This window comes from Strix aluco, chromosome 1 (assembly GCF_031877795.1).
Source record: "Strix aluco isolate bStrAlu1 chromosome 1, bStrAlu1.hap1, whole genome shotgun sequence".
Classification (NCBI taxonomy): Eukaryota; Metazoa; Chordata; class Aves; order Strigiformes; family Strigidae; genus Strix; species Strix aluco.
Window position 1 is genome coordinate 52526491 of NC_133931.1, and position 20203 is coordinate 52546693.

Below are 20203 nucleotides of genomic sequence, written 5' to 3' on the forward strand. Positions count from 1 at the left end.
TTTCTAAACTGCTCAAGAGAAGTGAAACTCTTATTGTCTTGCTGTGAATGCAGTGTGACTCTGTTCCCATAGTTTGGTGGTGTTCTGATCTCTGAATGCACTTCTGTTAGTTGAATGTTCTTCATAGCAATTGGACTTTATTCTTCTATGAACTACAGCAATGTAAGAAACTTAGCCTCTTGCTTAAAGTAGAGAAAGGCTGTTTTAACTTGTTGGTCAAGAATGTTTTAGAACCTCAGTCTAAATCTTCAAGTACTTTGTCTACTCTGAAGTAGCATTTTGTCTAACCTGAAGTAGTAGTTACTAACTGATGTTACTGTGACCTGGACAGGCAGTAGCACCAGTTTCATCTTCTCCAGTCTCAGTATTTCGGAGAGGAGTCACCAATGGTTGCTGCTGCGCTTTGTGGTGGTAGCATGTATATGGGGAAAGGCAAGTGCTGCTACCATGGGTACATCTACCTTGTAAATTTAGTTTGAATATGAAGTGTTACTCCTTAGTAACAGCTACTGTTAAATTGGTCTGTGTTGCACAGTGGTGAGGGGCATGCAAAATGGATTCCTTTTGGATGAAGCTAAAGCAAAAGATGCGTTTCAAGAGTGCCTCTAATGTACTCACAGCTCTTAGTGGGCATTCAGGATCAGGGTAGAGTCAGGCCCCAGGAAGCCCATCTGAAATGTTGGTGTCAGGTCTGTTTCGCTTTGAGAGTACAGTCCTGTTGTACCCATGCTACTTAATAATATAAGCATAACCTTTGCCTGAGAACTGGTGTTAGGAAGGAGGGGCCTATTGCATTTGCTGGGCTTCATGCAATTTGAACAACAGCATGAACTCCTAGAAAAATTGGAACCTAGCTGCTGCTTGGCAGCTGCCTAGCCAGCCTGTGATGGTGGAAACAGTAGCAACAGGGCTTCTTATACACAAGACTTAAAACCAGACTGCGTTCTGAAATGTAGCTGCTGTGCTCCTTATAGATATTGTCATAAGAAAACTTTGAGATGTGTCTACTTTTTACCTTAGTTGGAGAAGTAATTTTTTGTCTTTGTTGTTAGATTATGCCTTAAAATGAGTCTTTCCTTCAGAATAATTTATGTGACGTCCCATGTTTAACCAAAACACTTTTTTAACAGGGAAGTGAGGCTAGGACGAAATGGGGTAGAAGAAATTAAACGACATCTTTTCTTCAAAAATGATCAGTGGGCTTGGGAAACTCTCAGAGACAGTAAGTATAATGCTTTTCTTGGAGACAGTAATCTGGCTTACTTATGTATCATGTTAGCAAAAGGACTGTTGTATTTTTTTAAATTGAATTTAAAGTTTTATTTATGCTGTATTGTACCAAGGAAAGAGGTTTCTTAGTCACTTGAGTAATACAATGATTATTAACATACTCTTCTGCTTTTTTCCTAGCTGTAGCACCAGTTGTGCCTGACTTAAGTAGTGACATTGACACTAGTAATTTTGATGATCTGGAAGAAGACAAAGGGGAGGAAGAAACATTTCCCATACCAAAAGCATTTGTGGGCAACCAGCTTCCTTTTGTAGGATTTACATACTACAGCAACCGTCGGTATGTATGCAGAAAGCAAGCTGACTCTTACCAACCAGTATTTATATACAAGCCTTTCAGATTCTTATTAACGATTCAGAATACTAATAAATTATACTCTTTTCACACTTTGATAATGATAACCAGTACTGTTAGTCATCAGTATTTTAAAATATCACACTGAATTTGTGAATGTCTTATTCTGCATTAAGAATATTATCTAGTGATGCTGCAAAAGGTAAGCAAGAAAAATTCACTGTTGCTGCTTCTAGGCAGAGCTGCCTGCAGAGCACTGAATTATATATGTCGTGAATCAGGGATATGAATGTCACTTTGTTTTACTGTGGGTTACTGTTGGTGAGTTGTATATAAAGATTCCTTATTTACATCAGTGTTTTAGCATGTCATATATTAAACCTTGGTTTACTAGAAATAAAATATCTTTTACTTGCCTGTTACCTGCTTCATAATTTTTCTTTTTTTTTTCAAAGTACTCATCTACTGCAGAGTGAGATTGTGATGCCTCACAGTTTTCACTGTTGCTTAGAAGATTTGAAACTACATCAGTTAAAATTATATTAACTCATACTTTCAACAGTTATTATTATTGTAGGCACTATGGATAGCTATATCTACATTAAAAAAATCTCGAAGAAAAAACCTTTTCTTACTTTGAAAGCTGCTTTTAATTGTGGTGGGTGTCAGTCAGGCTTAAAATGGGCTAAAACTTCTAGTAGACCGTGTCAGAGACTGCTAGTTTTAATAGCATTTCTGGATAGGAAAGCCTTAAAGGAAATAAATCTGTTTTTCGCCCTTGCATAGAAGAGGAACCACTTTTCCAAGCCTGTGGTGAAATTCTTTCCATCTCTGCAAAGAGTTGGATTTGTTGTGGCTTATTGCATAGTAAGGCGTAGAAGGACTTGCAAGCTTTGCATACAGTTTGTGTGAATTCAGCAGTTCAGGAATTTCACCTAACTGTTCTGATCTTAGTCTATAATTTTAAAAAGTCTTAATTTTTGCCTTGCAGAAAGATTTTGAAATATCAAGAAGGTGAAGTAGCATACAGAAACTTGTTAATAACAGAATTTCTTCTCTCCCCCTCTTCCTTCTTGGGGAACAGTTATCAGGAATTTAACAAACTCTAAGTGGTTGTGTTTTGCTGTTGTTGAAGAACTCTGCTACTAAATATTATCATAACTTTGTTGCCTACTAGAACTAAAATGTTGTCCTAGAATTGAATTTTGTCCCATAATACCCTGCTGGCGTGATAGTGTTGAAAAATCTAAAGTGACCATTCATACTTGCTAAACCTGTAATCCTAATTTTATTCCCTTTTTGTATTGAAAATAGTTCAAACATTTAAAAAATGGCACATTTAGAAAAAAGTTGCCTTCAGTTTCATCTTATGTATGCTGGAGAGTTTAAAGAAACAAATCTAGGAAGATAATGTGACTTCTGTGTTTAAAGGAAGTAGTGCAGTGTTTTAGCATAGAATACTTTCTACAGCTGTAATCTCAATGATTGTAAACTAGGAAATATGGTTATTTATTATTGAACTTTACCTATAACACAGGTTTCAGCATATTAGCTGAGAACACTTTGCAGCCCTGACTGGCTTGTTCTCTGCATTCTGATGGAGCTGGTGCTGTGCCTGTTTAAATACCACTTTCTCACTGCCCAATAGCCCTGGTGTGCAAAATATGGTGGCAGCTTTTACTCAAGACAGCAAGCCCCTTTCTGTAGGAAACTGTACCATTTCCTCTTTGTCATTTGATTGTCTGAAAGCAGTCTTGATGTTTAATTTGACCATGGTTTGGAGAGGTCTTTGGTTTTTACCCTCCTTGGTCTTTTGGAGAGGCTCTTGTATATGTGAAAATATGCATGTGAAACAAAAAAACTGATGTGTCCATCTTCCACAGTTCATGTGTTGGAGAGTTTTTTCTCACATAATCTGATGCAGTTAGAGATGCTTTACACCTCTCTAGATCAGTTGTCAGGCCAAGAATATCACATCAAATACTAAAGGAATTTGAAGACAGTAATTTGTATTTGTTTACCTGACTTCTTAGAATCACGACAAAGAAATTTGTGGTATTTTTAGAAAACACTTACGTAAAATAAGAACACTGGCTTCAGGGTAAAACTTTTTGTGTGTGGAACTCTTAATAACTTTGTTGGAAGTTACACAATTTCTGCAGAGTTCACTTCATTGCTGCTACTTGCTGCATAAGTGCCTGAGTAAATATTTATGGGATGAAAGCCAATGAGAGTGTTGTAACCATGGAAAGCAAAGATTTTTTTTTAATGGTTATTTAAAAAAAAAGAAAAATAGTTGTATTAGTGTTTGGCAGAAATCCTTTTTTTGGAGGTCTTCTACTGTAGCTTTCTACTTTACCCTTTACAATAAATGATGCAAGTTTTTCAATTAAATGTGTTTAAATCTTAAAGCATAATAATCAGATTTTTTTCATTTCTGTATTTATGTTTCTATTCGGTTATCCACATTTTGGAGCAGAAAATCCAGGGGTTATGTTTTAGGATGACTGTATTCTATTTTTTTCATAACCTTGCTTTTAAACAACTCTTAAAATAAGACTTTTAAAATGTTGTTACAGGTATTTAGCTGTCTCTGCAGAAAATTCCAATGATAACAGAACAGGCTCCAGTGTGGACAAAAGTGTGGTATGTCTCATTGATTTTCGGCTGTGTTGAATCCTAGTAAAGAATCTATTGCATATATGGGAATAAACCGAGTTCTAAATGTCTCAGATCGTTAGTGTTTGGAATATGGGAAATCAATGCATAAATTTTAACTGTTTAGTATGGCCTGCCTATTAAAGTTAGTGGAAAAACAGAATTTTAGTTCTTCATGTAAGATTGGTTTTCCTGAATTGGGATAAAATAGCTGAAACTGCATACTCTTTTTGTAGAACTGGATTCACAGTTTTTATATTTAGAAATATCAGTGTTTCTGCAGTGTTTTTAGAGTGCCTTATTGATCCCAGGTGTACGCTGGCTTTGTGGCAACCATGGAGTCTGGACGTGAGTGTGATGGGAAGCTTTTGGGTTTTCCAGCAACCTGCCAGTTTAACTCTGGAGCTGGACTTCCTCTGAACTAAGTGGGAGGTGGCAAGATCATGTACCAAGCTTGGGTATTCTGCTCCTTCCCAAGGGTGTCCCACAAGCTATTGGGAACTGGGGCATTGAGGATCTGCATTTATAGAGCAGTTCACCTAGCAAGAAGTTTTCAGGAATTCTTTCAGTTACTGCTTCCCAAACTTCTTTGCAGTCAGGTTTCCAGCAAGGGTACACAGAGGTGTTGGAAGCAAGGCCTGCTTGGATTCTGTGTAAGTTCTGGTGTAAATCAAGCTATTCCCTTAGAATGGTTTGGTATTTTACGAATTACATTCTTTCCAGAAGAAAACACTGTCAAAAAGTTGATAATTGAAAGAAATCTTGTTGTCTTTGTGATTTACTTGCCTAGTATTTTGTTCTGTGACGTTTTCTTTACAGAGTAGAAGTGAAGCAGCTGTAGATGTATGTTCCTTTTTCTCTTAAACTTGCAATAGAAAGGTTTTGATAGTACATGGTATTACCCAGAGAAAATTTGTAAAGGGCAAGGGAACCGACTAGGTACTTTACTGAGCTAACTGAATTTATAAGCATTGAAGTGTCTTGTTTTCTTTATGTATGTTGATGCATTCCATAAATTTTGTTTTCCTCACAAGCATTTGGCTGTTGATATGGTAAAATTAAAATCAGAGACAGACTTCCAAATAATTGCTGGTACTTAAAGCTGTGTGCTGGCCTTTGGTTGACTTTGAAGAGAGTTACTGAATGGACTTGGCATAATTAGTGGGATACAGGCACATGCATGTAGTTAACCCTCAAGAGTCCTGTCTGTAATTGTCAGGTGTATTTGAATGTCTTGTGATTTTAACAGTTTTGGGAGGTGAAGCTCTGGAAAGGTATGAGTGATATAGAGAGGTTTCAAAAAATGTTAAGTCTTTACTACAAGGTGTTTTTACCCCACAGTTCTTTCTCAGCTGTTTTTCTTTCATTACATGCTGCAATGAAAACGGTAATGTTGACACATGGTTAGCAAATGAATTAGTTCTGGAAGTATAACACAGGATGTTACCTGGTCTGTCTGTGTTTTGGCACAGTATTGAGTGTCTTCTGGGAGGGACTTGAGTGCCAGAAATTTCCAAGAAATTAATTGTGTTTTGCAAGTGTGTAAAACTTCACAGAATTAGTCTATGGAGTCGGACAAAAACGGAATTTAGTGTCCTTTCACTGAATTTCAAACCTCTTTGAAGATTTGATTATTTACTTTGGTTTACTGCTACCATAACCACTGGTAAACAGTTCAGATATTAAGAAAGACGAGATGAACAGATTCTTTTGCACTGGGTCTTCGGTTTTCTTGATGGTTCAGGGTGCAGAACCAGACACACTAAGTTGTGGTGATAAAAAAAAAAGTATGGCAGGTCCAGAGGGAGTTTTCTTGGCTTCTCTGCTGTAGGCGGACTTTTCCATAGTCCTTTCCTCCCCCACCTCCTACTCAAAATGGAAACTGAGAAAAAACCAAAACATGAAGAAATGCTTTTATACTGAGTTAATTGTAACTCAGGATTTTCTTAAGGTATTATTTAGTCTATCAGATTGTGCAAAACTTCTCTGGAAGCCTGTTGTCTCATACTAATGTAATTAGACTGTTCAGCAAGCTTAGATAGGCCCCTTGGGGTACACCACTATAAAAACATCCAGAGACAGAAAGAAGAGACGACAGAGGTCCAACCTAGTAGGAGTCAGTACAGAAACGGGTCATTTGCCAGATGTCTTTTTGGACCTGTTCCTTATCTATCCCATTTAGTTCCCATATGCAGCCTGTCTGGAAGGGCTATAAAATGAATAACCAAGAAATGGAAGAGCAATTATAGTGAAACTTCTTTACCCTTTATTTTTGTGCGTTAGCTGTGGTCCCTTTTTACTAAAGTGAGAGCTAGCCTTTAAATAGTCTTACTTCTTTCTTTATTTCTTGGTAGTTCATACCAAGGAGATAAATGTGTTGTGTACTGGTCCTCCTTCATTTTTCCTCAAAGTTGAGATTTAGAGGCCATCTCTGTGGTTTTTGACTACACCCCTTGTCTCGTTCACATCGTGTTATGTTGTATGTCACACCAGTAATCGGTTTTCCAGAACTGTTCGAAGTGCTGAGAATTCTATTTCTTCCAGTATTTTCTTGCTCTCTCAAGGCTTGTGATAGATAGTGGTAAATGTATAGAACAGAGTGGTGAATATACAATATACATAGTTTCTGGTTAGTCCCCAGTGTCCTCTTCCTCTGAAAACTTCAGAGCAGCTTAAGAAAATGGAAGAAAGAAAAAGGAGAAAATGAGAAAGGATCTCCAGTTCTTGAGAGCACCTGAGTGCTCCATACTTTATTTCTAACTCAATGGGAAGGAGAACAGATTGAAAGTAGAAAGTAAGAAAAATGCCTGCCTGGAAGTAGGCAAAAATAATCTTGCCTATAGCTTTCTCATTTAATATGGATAAGGCATGCTATAATTTGTCTCCAAACTGAAATCTTCGTTTAGGACTGTATAGAGGGCAGTCCTTGTCGAGAACACTTACTGTTGCTCTCAAAGAATGGAGACAAGTGTAATTTGTCTCCTCTTCATGATCTTAGTGAGTAATGCTAGTTTCTCTAAGCATATTTTATAGGGAAAGGAAAAGAGGAAGAGTCAGATGTAGGAGGAACTGTTTTGTTGCTGCTCTTTCTGGGATGATTGTGCCCGAGGAGCCAGGCAATTGTCAGATTTTGATGTTAAAACAAGGAACAAGAAAACAAAGGGTCAGAACCACTTGAATATGTGGCTTTAAAGAGAGTCTAGATTAGGACTGTAATTCTTCTCTATGCAGTATTGAGTGTTCAGGGAAATGTGGGAAAGCTAAATAAGGCAGAAATATTGACAAGATCAGCAAAAAGATTTAAGAGTGAATCAGCACGGGGTTGACTTAATGAGCTTCCTCGAAGCTGACACCATCTTGTTGTTAATGAGGATTTTGCTGAAGTTGGAGTGGGATTACTATGCCCAGAGATCCAGTAGAGGTAGATATCATGAAAAGAATGAATTTCTGAATTTATTTTGCTGGCAAACAGTACATGCTATACAGTCATGTTCTGTAGTAACATCTGAAGTTAGTACAGTGCTAGCTGTAAAAATGATCTCTGACTAAATAGATGTTAGGAGCATCCTTGCCCCATTGCTAATAACTGACAGGCCTGGTTTTGCTTCCTGAACTTGAGAGCTCGAAGGTGTGTTGCAAAAGACATGTGGTGGGTCATGCTAGAAAAAATAAATTTTGAGACTAAGTAAAATGATTTCTTATATCTTTGCAGTGATATCTTTAGTCTGATTCTAAAGATACCTAAAAGAAGGAGGATTTGACTTAGCTTAGCCCTGTGAATTTTGATGGAACTATTCAGAACCCTAAAATTTTTTGTGCCTACAAATGACAAAACTGCATAATATTAAAGCTGTTTCTTGTAATTAACTTGTTTAGATTGGGGGGGGGGGGGGGAATTGCATTTAAATAAGCTAAAAATCTAGTTTTTAGATGTAATTAAGCTGTGATGCAACATAAGCAGCACTGAATATTCTGAAATACTTTTTTGAAGTTTTTAAATTTAATGCGTGTTCTTTCATGTACCAATACATATTTAAAGCTGGAAAATATGCAGAAGATGATCTATGAGTTGGAAGAACAACTACATAATGAAATGCAGTTGAAAGATGAAATGGAGCAAAAGTGCAGGTGAGACTTTGAACTTTAATTGTTTACATAATTTAAATACATCTAACACTTCAGTTCTGTTTTACTGCTTAGGGATTACCAGAATAACATGAAGAATAGTACTGTAGTTCTCCAAGGGAGTTCCAGGCACAGGTTTAAGTCATTCTAAAAAATAATTAAATAGTTTTCTTGAATATAGTGTGAAGAAAATGTTTTGATTTCATTGGCACCCATGTAACACACATTCTTTCTGAACAGTTGAATGTTTGAGTTTACCTGATATCTCTGAATTCAGATGTTTTATTGGACTGAGGTACACCATGGTCATGCTGATAGTTTTAAAAAACATTAAATACTGTATATACAGCATATATTGGATTATAAAAATTAACTGTCTGGTTTCTAAATACATGGTAGTTGTTGGAAAACCACATTCCTTTTTTCCAGTGACTGATGCATAAGAACAACTATTTGCTTTCTAAAGTTTTGTTTCTACCATGTTGAAGTAGCAGCTATGTGAGAATTTACCTCTTTCTTGCAGCTACGCTTCTGAACAAAGAGTTGGGATTCTTCTTTTCTGATAATCAAAAATTTCTACTCAGATTCATGCAAACTAAATTCCCCTTCATTTAGCTTTGTTTGAAGTCTTTTCCTGAAGGCTTAAATAAAGCCAGGAGTCCACACTTGGTATAGGCTCTAGGAGAAATTTAGGCTTGTGAATTAGGACCATAGTGTGTAGCTGTACAAGCTACTTATGTGGGAACTGGTAGCCAAAATGGTCTGGTGGGAATTTAGACTGTGACACTGTCCCTTAAATACAGTCTCACTGTTCACACGTTCTGATAACTTTCCACAAGCAGGACATACATTGCTTGAAAGATAATATTCTTCCTGCAGTACTACTGAAGTTGTCGGAGCACAACAGGGTGTCCTCTGATATGCCATAACATCTATTGCAGAGTTAGTAGATAGGATATATTGCTGTAAATGCTTCTTATTGTACCTGCCAGGTAACATTGTCTGGGTCCTTTTTGTTATCTCTCTGAAGAGGGATAGCTAGCTACAAAAATGCAATGGATGTGTCAATGTTACTGCCAGTTAACTGAGGTTTTACTATGCACTTAAACTCACATTCTCTATAGTACTACATTCTAATATATTGCTTCAACGTGAGACTTTCAAATAATATTGTTCAAATATGTTTTTCTATAGTAGGGAGCTGTCTGCTGTTGAATTAATGAACCATTTTAGATATTTAGGAAGTTCACAACTAGAGGAAGTTTAGCAGTTTGCCAGGGTATTCTAATTTTAAGGATAACCTGTTGTGTACATACACTGTCTTTACATTTGCAGATTAAGGGAGAAAATATGGCACCTAAAGTTTTGCATATATAATCTGCAGCGAAGTTGATAAATACTTAATGTATTTTACAAATTATTTCCAATGATTGATTGTTTTCTTCAATTTCAGGTGTTTATTACAAAATAGCGTTAGCTAAACTATAAATATTCACTTTAGTAACAGTCCCAAATTATTTCACTAGAAAACACTGTGTAATGTATTCTCCTCAAATATTACTTAAATGAGTTTGTTTTATTTTTTAGATCTTCGAACATAAAGCTAGACAAGATAATGAAAGAACTGGATGAAGAGGTAATTTTTTTCCTCACTGAAGCCTTCTTAGTTGGGTAAAGAATGTGGATAGTACTTTCATGATTTAAGATATTTCTTCTGTGACTAAAAAAATCATTCTGAATTTAAATTTGAGACCAAACCATCACATTTTAATATGTAGCACTGGGAGATACTTTTTTATTTGTACACATTTTTAAAAACTTCTTCCTCCTGCAAGCCATGCTGAATTCTGTTTCTTCTGCTAAATGTTTTGCCTACTCTCACTCACCTCAATTTCTCTGGAGTTTCTCAAAATCAGTTACACTAAAAATTCATGTACAGATGATTTTCTGTTGAGTCCTTATGTTGTCTCTTAATAATAATTTTAATAGTTCCTTACATATAATCATGTTAATGATGACTTTTCTAGTAATTTCACAAATTTGTCATGTATAACTTAAAAAAAGGCATCTTTTCGAAAACCTTTTCAAGGAACCCAGAAACTCATTCATGGGAAATGATGCATCCATTTCCTTGATGAATTAGTTGCAGAGATACTGGTTGAGGGATCATTCCTTAAAAAATAAATAGAAAATACCAATGCTTTTAATTTTAGGGAAATCAAAGAAAGAACTTGGAATCAACAGTGTCTCAGATTGAGAAGGAAAAGATGGTATTACAACATAAGATAAATGACTACCAAAGAAAAATTGAACAAGAGAATGAAAAAAGACGGAATGTAGAAAACGAAGGTATGCCGTGTTGTTCAAACATTGACACTGATGAGGTATATGAGGTGCTTTGGGGAATAATTTACTACCTTAGTGCCTTAAGTGCTATGCAACTTTAAAGGGATCATTTCAAATAATGGGCACAAGTTTTGAATTAATTTTTATTTGAACACAATATTTTTGTCTTATTATTGTCTTATGTTCTCTACAGTGTGAATTGTTGTTCTGCAAGCACAGAATTTGACTAAAAATGTATGTAAGAAGAGAAATTCAACAAAAGACCTATTATATACCAAGGATTTGCTTGACTCTGTGTGTGTAAAACAAACAAACAAAAACAACAACCAAAGCAAAAAAAAAAAACCCCATAAGAAACTAATAACCAAAAGAGCCCCAAACAAACCAAAGCTAAAACCAAACCTCAAAATCTAAGGATTTTTTAATCTGATGTATTAATAGTGTAATTTCTCTTTAGTGTCCACGCTAAAAGATCAGATGGAAGACTTGAAAAAAATCAGCCAGCATTCACAAATTACAAATGAGAAGATAACACAATTACAAAAACAAGTATGTTGCTTCTGTTCATTGTCTTTCTTATTTCTTAGATTTGAGAAGCAGTATCAAGCATTCAGATATAACAAAACTGGTCCCAATAATTTTTATATTTTAGAATCTTGTCTGTTTTATTTTAACAGCTAGAAGAAGCAAATGATTTGCTGAGGACAGAATCGGATACAGCAGCAAGACTGAGAAAGGGTAACACAGAAATGAGCAAGTCATTAAGTCAGGTAGAATCACTGAATAGAGAACTGCAAGAAAGGTGTAGAGTTCTAGAAAGCACGAAACTGCAGGTGGAGAAAGATTATTACCAACTGCAAGCAGCTTTGGAGTCGGAACGAAGGGACAGAAGTCATGGATCTGAAATGATTGGAGAACTACAGGGTAATTCTTCTGCATTTATACTTTACCAAAAAACTTGTGATAACCCTACTTTATTAAATAAAGTACAGTTACATAAAGGGAGGAAGCCAACCTGCAAAATGAGTGTGACTTAATTGAACAATTTCTGAAGATTTGAATCTTCCTTCCTGACTATGTCTGAGCAGCTCTTGGGAGGGAGAGTATCAAAATCAAAGGGTGGGAAACACTGATTATAGTGGCTGCCCTGCTAAAAATATGAAAAACTGATACAGTGCTAGAGAAGACACAACACTCTGTCTTGCTGCCTTGGTTCAGTAGCTAAGTTGATGTACCCTGCACTTCTTCCATTGGTGAAGAAAACCATTTTGTTGTTAAATTGCATTTGTTTTCTTTATGATGCTTCTATGTTACTTTATAAGCAGGATGAAGAGCATAGTAAGGGATGTGGATGTGGAATCCTTTTTCTCAGGATGCTTGGAGCTTTTTACCATTTGTACTCCTGATTCTTCATACTAGAAACTATTCAGATACATTAGTTCATGACTCTGCCTATGCTAATGGATCTGGCCTTTTAATTTCTCATTTTAAACCATCTGTCTGTAGTACTGAAAATAATTTTCCATGAGGCACAATCTTTTCTTGAGGACTTTTGGGTGGTTTTGGTTTAAGGTAAACTTTGCTAGCACAAAGAAAGAACTATCAAGAATCAAGTTGCCTATTTACTGTGCTTCAAAGTTCCTCTGAAATGACTGAATGTAGTTTGATTCAGCCTGCAAGCAGGATGTACAAATGGCATGAGAAGACTGTCTGTGCACTTCAAAATGTGTTTTTGACCACATCCAACTCAGCAGCCTACAGGAAAAGGTTCTTTTTCTGGAGGGTGTAGGGTTAAGGTGCTTTGCTGGTATATACCCAAGTAGTTTTATGTAATTCAAATAGAATCACAGCATCATCTAGGTTGGAAAAGATCTTGAAGATCATCTAGTCCAACCATTGACCTAACACTGACCATTAACAACTACACCATATCCCTCAGCGCTATGTTGACCCTACTCTTAAACACCTCCAGGGATGGGGACTCCACCACTTCCCTGGGCAGCCCATTCCAACGCCCAACAACCCGTTCTGTAAAGAAATACTGCCTAATATCTAGTTTAAACCTTTCCTGGTGCAGCTTGAGGCCATTACCTCTTGTCCTATCATTTATTACTTAGAGACTCATCCCCAGCTCTCTGCAACCTCCTTTCAGGTAGTTGTAGAGGGCGATGAGGTCTCCCCTCAGCCTCCTCTTCTCCAGACTAAACAACCCCAGTTCCCTCAGCCGCTCCTCGTACGACATGTGCTCCAGACCCTTCACCAGCTTCGTTGCCCCTCTTTGGACATGCTTGTGTAATTCAATGTCCTTTTTGTAGTGAGGGGCCCAAAACTGAACACAGTAATCGAGGTGTGGCCTCACCAGTGCCGAGTACAGGGGCAAGATCACTTCCCTGTCCCTGCTGGCCACGCTATTTCTGATACAAGCCAGGATACCACTGGCCTTCTTGGCCACCTGGGCACACTGCTGGCTCATGTTCATCTGACTGTCAGTCATCACCCCCAGGTCCCTCTCTGACTGGCAGCTCTCCAGCCACTCCTCCCCAAGCCTGTAGCGCTGCTGGGGGTTGTTGTGGCCCAAGTGCAGCACCCGGCATTTGGCCTTATTGAAACTCCTACAGTTGGCCTTAGCCCATCGCTCCAGCCTGTCCAGGTCTCTCTGCAGAGCCTCCCTACCCTCGAGCAGGTCAACACTCCCACCTAACCTGGTGTCATCTACAAACTTACTGAGGGTGCACTCGATCCCCTTGTCTAGATCATCAATAAAGATGTTAAACAGGAGTGGCCCCAAAACCGAGCCCTGGGGGACACCACTCATGACCGGCCGCCAACTGGATTTAACTCCATTCACCACAACTCATACAGCTCATACAGCTGTTTTTAGAAGCACCTTTAAAATGAATGAGAAGAGCATAAGATTTAGGAAGACTTTATCTTCATCTATCTCATAGTTTTACATATTGCCAGGATGTCTCTTTAGTTCATAATTAAGTGAAGCAGGCTGTACTGTAGACAGCTGTATTTGAATTGATAGGTATATTTTTGTATACTGTATTTAAGGTATTAAGTGTAATACAGAGTAATCAAAGATTTTTTTAATGTATTTATTTTAAAGGAGCTAATGCAAATTCCACAGTCTAGAAATATACACTACTACTTTGACATGTGCATATATATACACACAGGCACTACTATGGCTTTAGGGGATACCTTATTGTGGCCTTCCGGTACTAAAAGAGGGCTTATCAGAAAGACAGACTTTTTACCAGGGCCTGTAGTGACAGGACAAGGGACAATAGTTTTAACTGAAAGACAGTAAATTTCTATAAGATAAAAGAAAGAAATTTTCGAGGGTGGTGAGACACTGGAACAGGTTGCCCAGAGAAGCTGTGGATGTCCCCTCCCTGGCAGTGTTCAAGGCCAGGTTGGATGGGGCTTTGAGCCACCTGGTCTAGTGGAAAGTGTGCCTGCCTATGGCAGGGGGGTTGGAACTAGATGGTCTTTAAAGTGCCTTCCAACCCAAACCATTCTGTGATTCTACTTACTATTTAGTGTAACCTTCCAGTGCCACACAGGGTGTTGTGGTAGATGCTGTGGGGGACGGGGAATAGTTCTTTATCCATGGCAGAGCACTAGAGTCACAGTTAGGTGAATACATATTGTATTAATACTTGTAGATCCATTTGAGACTGACTTTCTGTGTAATATGCCTTATCTACATACTAGTGTAGTTAACATCAGAAAAGGTGCTTGTTGCATAGCACAGCAGAACTTGGATTAGTGGAAGAAATTTAGCATATTAGATATTGGGAGTGATGGAAGGCAGGTAGCAAGTTTTGCATGTGATTGTTTTTTGTGAATTGATACTAATAGCATGCATAAAGAGTGGCTAAAAATTAGTTTCCTTTATAATGTACAACCTTTGCGTATCTGAAAAATTTGAAGGTGTAAATATTTTAGGGGCCCAGAAATCAGTGTAAAGGTTGAAAAGCTTATTGATTTAAATTGAGTAACTAATATTGAAGGGTATTTAATTTCTTATGGCAGTTCGGATTACAACTTTACAAGAAGAAGTAAAAAACGTTAAAAACAATCTCGAAAGAGTGGAAGCAGAAAGAAAACAAGCACAGGATATGCTTAATCATTCAGAAAAGGTATGGTAAAATGATGTTGAGGCTAATGTTCTTTGTCAGCTCTTGACTATTTTCAAACAGTATTTATTTATGTTGCTAAATCCTGTGTTCTTGCCCTAAATCAGTCTTCTGTTAAAATGATTAACTAAATAGTGCTAATTTACAATCTTATCAGGATGGTAGGTCTCAGAGTCCTCAGGTAGTTCTTACTTGTAGCTTTGGATGTAAAATTCACGTTTGTCATTCACTATCACTAATTCAAGGATCCAACCCTTCTGCCAGTAGCAAGTAATTTTTGTTCTGCCTGTCTAACTCACTGCAGAGACTTGCCTCCTGAAAATCTATGAATTGAACTTTTTAAAACCCTGAAATTTAAATTTGTTTTTACGGGATTTAATTTGACTGGATGAATGCCAGACCTTTTGATCAATTTTGGAGCTGAACCGTTTCAATTTTTTTCTTCCTTCCTTCCTAAAGAATGGTAGCAGCATGTTCTCCTAACATCTCTAATCCTGCCCCAAGATGGAAAAACAAGTAGAGTAAAAGGAAATCCTGCATGCTTTTTCCAGATAGGCTACATAGTTAATTCTGTTTTGAGGCCAGGTAAAGACTTGCTGTGCTGTGTGGTCTATCCAAATAAACCAGAGATATGACTATCTGTGAGGGAAGGTGCAAGCAGTTACCGTTCTCACTTGGTGTTATGTGAAGCAGCAATCCACAGGCAAGTCCCTGTCTCTCAAAGCTCATCTCCAGTGCTTGTTTCATCCCAGCAGTGAAATAACAGAATTGCATCCAGGTAACAATAGTTCAGATTCCTCTGTGCTCTAGTGTTGGTGGTGGATTAGTTGTATGTTTCCAATTTAGGTGACTACTAATCATTCAAGCTGAGAAGGTTCTATTTACCTTACAAATTTATAAACTACTGAAAAAGGTTAATGAAGTTTTCTCCAGAGCACTGAGTACAGTTTTTGTCTGTTACCATTCTTTATTAAGCATGGAAAATAACATTGATTATTTCTTTTTAACAAAAAGTTAACACTAAAAAAAGGGAAGAAAGGAACCATGACTCCCTCAGATGTTATAGAAATATTATAGAAATCTGGTAACTTTTTTCCTTATCTCTAGGAAAAGAATAATTTAGAGATAGATTTGAACTACAAACTCAAATCATTACAAGACCGGTTAGAACAGGAAGTAAATGAACACAAAGTGACTAAAGCTCGATTAACTGACAAACATCAGTCAATAGAGGAGGCAAGATCAGTTGCAATGTGTGGTAAGTGTTTCATGCAAGTTTCAGGTAAATACATAATAAAAGATATTTTGATCATCATATCTTAAAACACAATATCTTATAATGTAGTACTCTTGTACAAGTGCTTAATCCCTTGTATAAATGCACATCAAAATCTTAAAACTTGAAAACTACACATTTTAAGTTAGTTTCTCTGACATGGTACTTGTACCATAAAAATTGCATTCTTTTTTAATGTTTTGAATATCTTACTGCGTTCGCAGTTCAAAACCTTCTTTGGCTTCTAAAATGCTATTGAATCTTGACATTCTGGCTAATGCTAAATGGAATTGAAAGAATGCATTATCCAGACAGACGTCTTGGAGCATTTATTCCTGTGTAACTGCATTAAAAATACCGGTGTTGTATTAGGCTTGTCTGAAGTGATGAAGTTTCTTTTACAGATATATATTCATGAATCAAAGATGTGTCTTGATAGCTTAAATAAATACATCAAATTTTCTTCGTGAAGATAATTGGTACCTAAATGTGTAGTTTGTAACTTTTCAGAAAGTAACATGAATGATAGCATTTCTTTTCTTTTGCTCTACTATCCATTCATGGAAATGAAACTTTGCCTTTATTTCATAATGATTACTGTATTTTTTATTTCTTTCACTATTTATCTTTCAGTTGTCACGATAATATTCCAGTGCTTTGAATGCAAATTGGAATTATATTTCTTTTTTAGTGTTTCTTGTAACAATGCTAGGAATTTTTTACTCGGTAATCAGTCCATCTTAACAGCAGAAGAGCTTAAATAGCTGAAAAAAGGGTCTGAAGAATATTAGGATATTTAAGACTGTGTTTACAGAAGCGTTCTTGCAGATGCTACATATTCATTTTTGTTGTTTTTCTTTCCTTAATCTTGTTTAGAAATGGAAAAAAAAGTGAAGGAAGAAAGGGCAGCAAGAGAAAAGGCAGAAAATCGTATAGTTCAAGCTGAAAAGCAGTGTTCCATGCTGGACTTTGACCTGAAGCAATCTCAGCAGAAACTGGAACACCTTCTTGAGCAAAAGGAGAGACTGGAAGAGGAAGTAAGTAAAACATTCACCACTAACAGTTTTCTGTAAATAAAAAACTGTAGTTGCACTGAGAAATTGAAAATTAAGTTCACTTACACTGAGTTTCTTGCGTAATACATCTCTCAGTAGAACTCAAGACAGTTGTTGGCTTAAATAGTGTTAGGTAATTTCCGCTTCTTTCTTAGCTCTTGGATATCTTACATATTTGACCCCTCAATTAATATAATGCAATTTTTTGTGTTCCCTTTTCTATTTTTAAAGGAAAAACTTGCTTGTAAATTTGACTGTGTAGTCTTGATTGGTTTGGATGGTTTGCAGTTCTGAGTTTGCATTCTCCAGAAAAGCATTTGGTCAAGGAAATGCAATTAGAATACTCAGTGTTAAAACTAGGTGCAGGACATTGGGAATGAAGGTTATAACACCTTCCTTAGGGGTCACGACTTGTGTAAATCAGTTTTTATATAGCTGGTAGGCTGCAGGTTTTTTTAGGGTGAGAATATTTGAAATCCACAGAGAGGTTTGCAGGACCTTTCAGCAGACAATTTGCGTTTCTTCCATTGTTGCCTTTAAGATAAAACACATTTGGAACTTTGAAATAAGCTAAGTATGGGGAAGCTTTATCATCATGCAGTGTCATATCAGTACGTTCTGTAAGGGCAACAGCTTTCTATAAGATTATTGCACTGAAGTGTTTGGAGATTTAGGGTTATTTTTATGTATTATACAACGTGTAGCATCAAGGTAACAGTGTTTGACGTAAAATAATCCATACGTGAAACACTTTCAACCACATGCAACTAGTTATTCAACAAATGCTCCTAAATTGAAATATTTCTCACTTAGGTAAGGAATCTAACACTTCAGCTAGAACAAGAGACGAACAAGCGAATAATGGCACAGAATGACTTAAAGGCGCAAGCTTTTGAAGCAGATAACTTAAAGGGTTCTGAGAAGCAGCTGAAACAGGAAATCAATACGTTGTTGGAAGCAAAGAGATTACTGGAATTTGAGTTGGCTCAACTTGCTAAGTAAGTAAAAACCTGAAGTAAAATGGAAAAAGTTGCTTAATTATATGTGTACTGTTTTGCCTGTTCCTATTAGTGAAAAGCTCTCTGGTGCATAGGCATTTTTTCCAAAACTAAAAGAATATTTTTAGCTGCATGTTATGATTTCTTATGTAGCCTTCAGTGTTGGAATATTTTTGTTATGAGCTATGATGCAGAACTGGTTTTGGCTCATCATCCTATGTCAAGGCATATATATATATATATATATATATATATATATATATATGAGACTTTCAGTTTTACTGCATGGGAGTCAACAGCTTTTTTCCCCCCTTTACCTGATGCTTTTTCTTAACGTTTCTTAAGCTGACTGAAGACTTTTTTCATTAATTAGGCTTCGATCATATCTTCCTTCAGCTGACTTAACATTTCTCCATTTAGAGTACTTATTGTCTTCTAAATTGCTTACTGAAACAACCATCAGGATAGAATAAGGAGTATAATCAAATCAGAATTTTAGGATACAGCAAACTGTCAGTCTTTGTGAAATAATATGTGTGCAAATGTGAGATCTTCGTAGGATGCTATTCTGGTTAGAAACAGTCATTTGTTAGTAGTTGACTTTTTATGTGTTTTCCTTTTTTATTTCTTTAAAGACAGTACAGAGGAAATGAAGGTCAAATGCGTGAGCTTCAGGATCAGCTTGAGGCTGAGCAGTATTTTTCGGTAAGACTTGTGAAGAATTGTGAGTACTATGTTTTGACATTAAATCATTGAACAGCAAATAGTTTGACATATTAAAATTTTTTAAATGTAAATAACCTGGCATAAATCAGCAATTCACAAAATCCTGCTTGAAATACAAACCGTGAACAAAAAAATTAGAGAACGTTAGATAGTCTATCTAGTGTGTTGCTTTGTAGTTACTTGACAAATCTTATATATTAAATTGACTAACTCTTACCTGAATTGTTCATCAGAGTAGTTCCTATCTTGAGGTTGGGAAAGAGACAGTTTTCTGACATAATTGCAAACTTTGTAGAGAGTTCAAAATCTCCATACATACTGGAATATATTTCATGCTATTGATCTACCATAAGTATATTTAAAAGCCGTAGATCCAGTAGCATTCTGCACATATTCCTCATCAATCTAAAAAGATACCTTCTCTGTATCTGAGTCCCTGAAGAGCCTTATTCAGTACTCCAGGTAGCCAAAGTGTTTACTGCATAGGTTTAGTTTAATCTGTTTCATTTCTGTGAAAAGAAACAATAGCATGAGATGCTCTATAACAGCTCTATGAACTTTGCATACATTTGTGACTATGGACAGTTTCATTTCACTTTGGGAAGTGCTTTTTAAATTCGGTTCTTCCTTGGAGGGGCAATAAAAATGTTTGTGTTTTACTAAACTGCGTATGATTGTACTTTCAATATGTGTTACAGATTTTTGTGCATTTCTGTAACATACTACTAATAAGAAGATCCAGAGTATTGTTTTATTCTTAGTTTTTTTTTCCACTAGCATGTAGTTCAAATAGGACATTCCTCATTCAGTCTGGATATTTAGCAAAAGTACTTTAGAAGATCAAATTTTAACTTTCAGAATTACTAGTGGTGTTAATAACAATATAGTTAGTAGAACAGAAGTAATTCACATAAATCAGACCTCTTGAATCAGTTAAGACAAAGTCAGTCTGTACCCAAAAACCTTACAGTTTAAGAGAAAAGATACATGGATACAAAAAGAATACAACAGGTGGAATTATAGGACAGTATTAGGCTTTTTTGACTAATGTTTGAGACAGTGATGCTACAAGAGGATGCAGTTTTGTCCTGTTGTCAGCAAGAGACCTGCTCAGCTGTGTCCCAGTGCCTTCCTTCCCTTTTGTCAGCAGGTGTGTTTGTACAACTATGTAGGAAACCAGATTAGAAAATCGAAAACTAACCTGGTCGCATCTATTCCCTACATAAGGGAGACTGGAAAGGAGCATCTCAGACAGGCAGGAAGGAGGAAATTCCATTAAAGAGAGT

General features: G+C 36.6%; 1 protein-coding gene across 2 annotated transcripts in view; it reads left to right on the forward strand.

Moving 5' to 3' along the window:
* The window catches only part of ROCK1 (Rho associated coiled-coil containing protein kinase 1), a 93350-nt gene that overhangs the window by 42775 nt on the left and 30372 nt on the right, over positions 1-20203 (forward strand). For both annotated transcript variants that reach the window (XR_012622878.1, XM_074821089.1), the window contains exons 9-21: positions 1131-1222; positions 1411-1570; positions 4165-4231; positions 8283-8371; positions 9956-10004; positions 10582-10717; positions 11172-11263; positions 11392-11638; positions 14759-14865; positions 15970-16120; positions 17015-17175; positions 18007-18191; positions 18827-18896. Coding sequence is in view for 1 of the 2 variants with exons in the window: in XM_074821089.1 (XP_074677190.1) it covers positions 1131-1222; positions 1411-1570; positions 4165-4231; positions 8283-8371; positions 9956-10004; positions 10582-10717; positions 11172-11263; positions 11392-11638; positions 14759-14865; positions 15970-16120; positions 17015-17175; positions 18007-18191; positions 18827-18896 (1606 nt within the window). In the remaining variant the exon portion in view is untranslated. The remainder of the gene's footprint in view (positions 1-1130; positions 1223-1410; positions 1571-4164; positions 4232-8282; positions 8372-9955; positions 10005-10581; positions 10718-11171; positions 11264-11391; positions 11639-14758; positions 14866-15969; positions 16121-17014; positions 17176-18006; positions 18192-18826; positions 18897-20203) is intronic.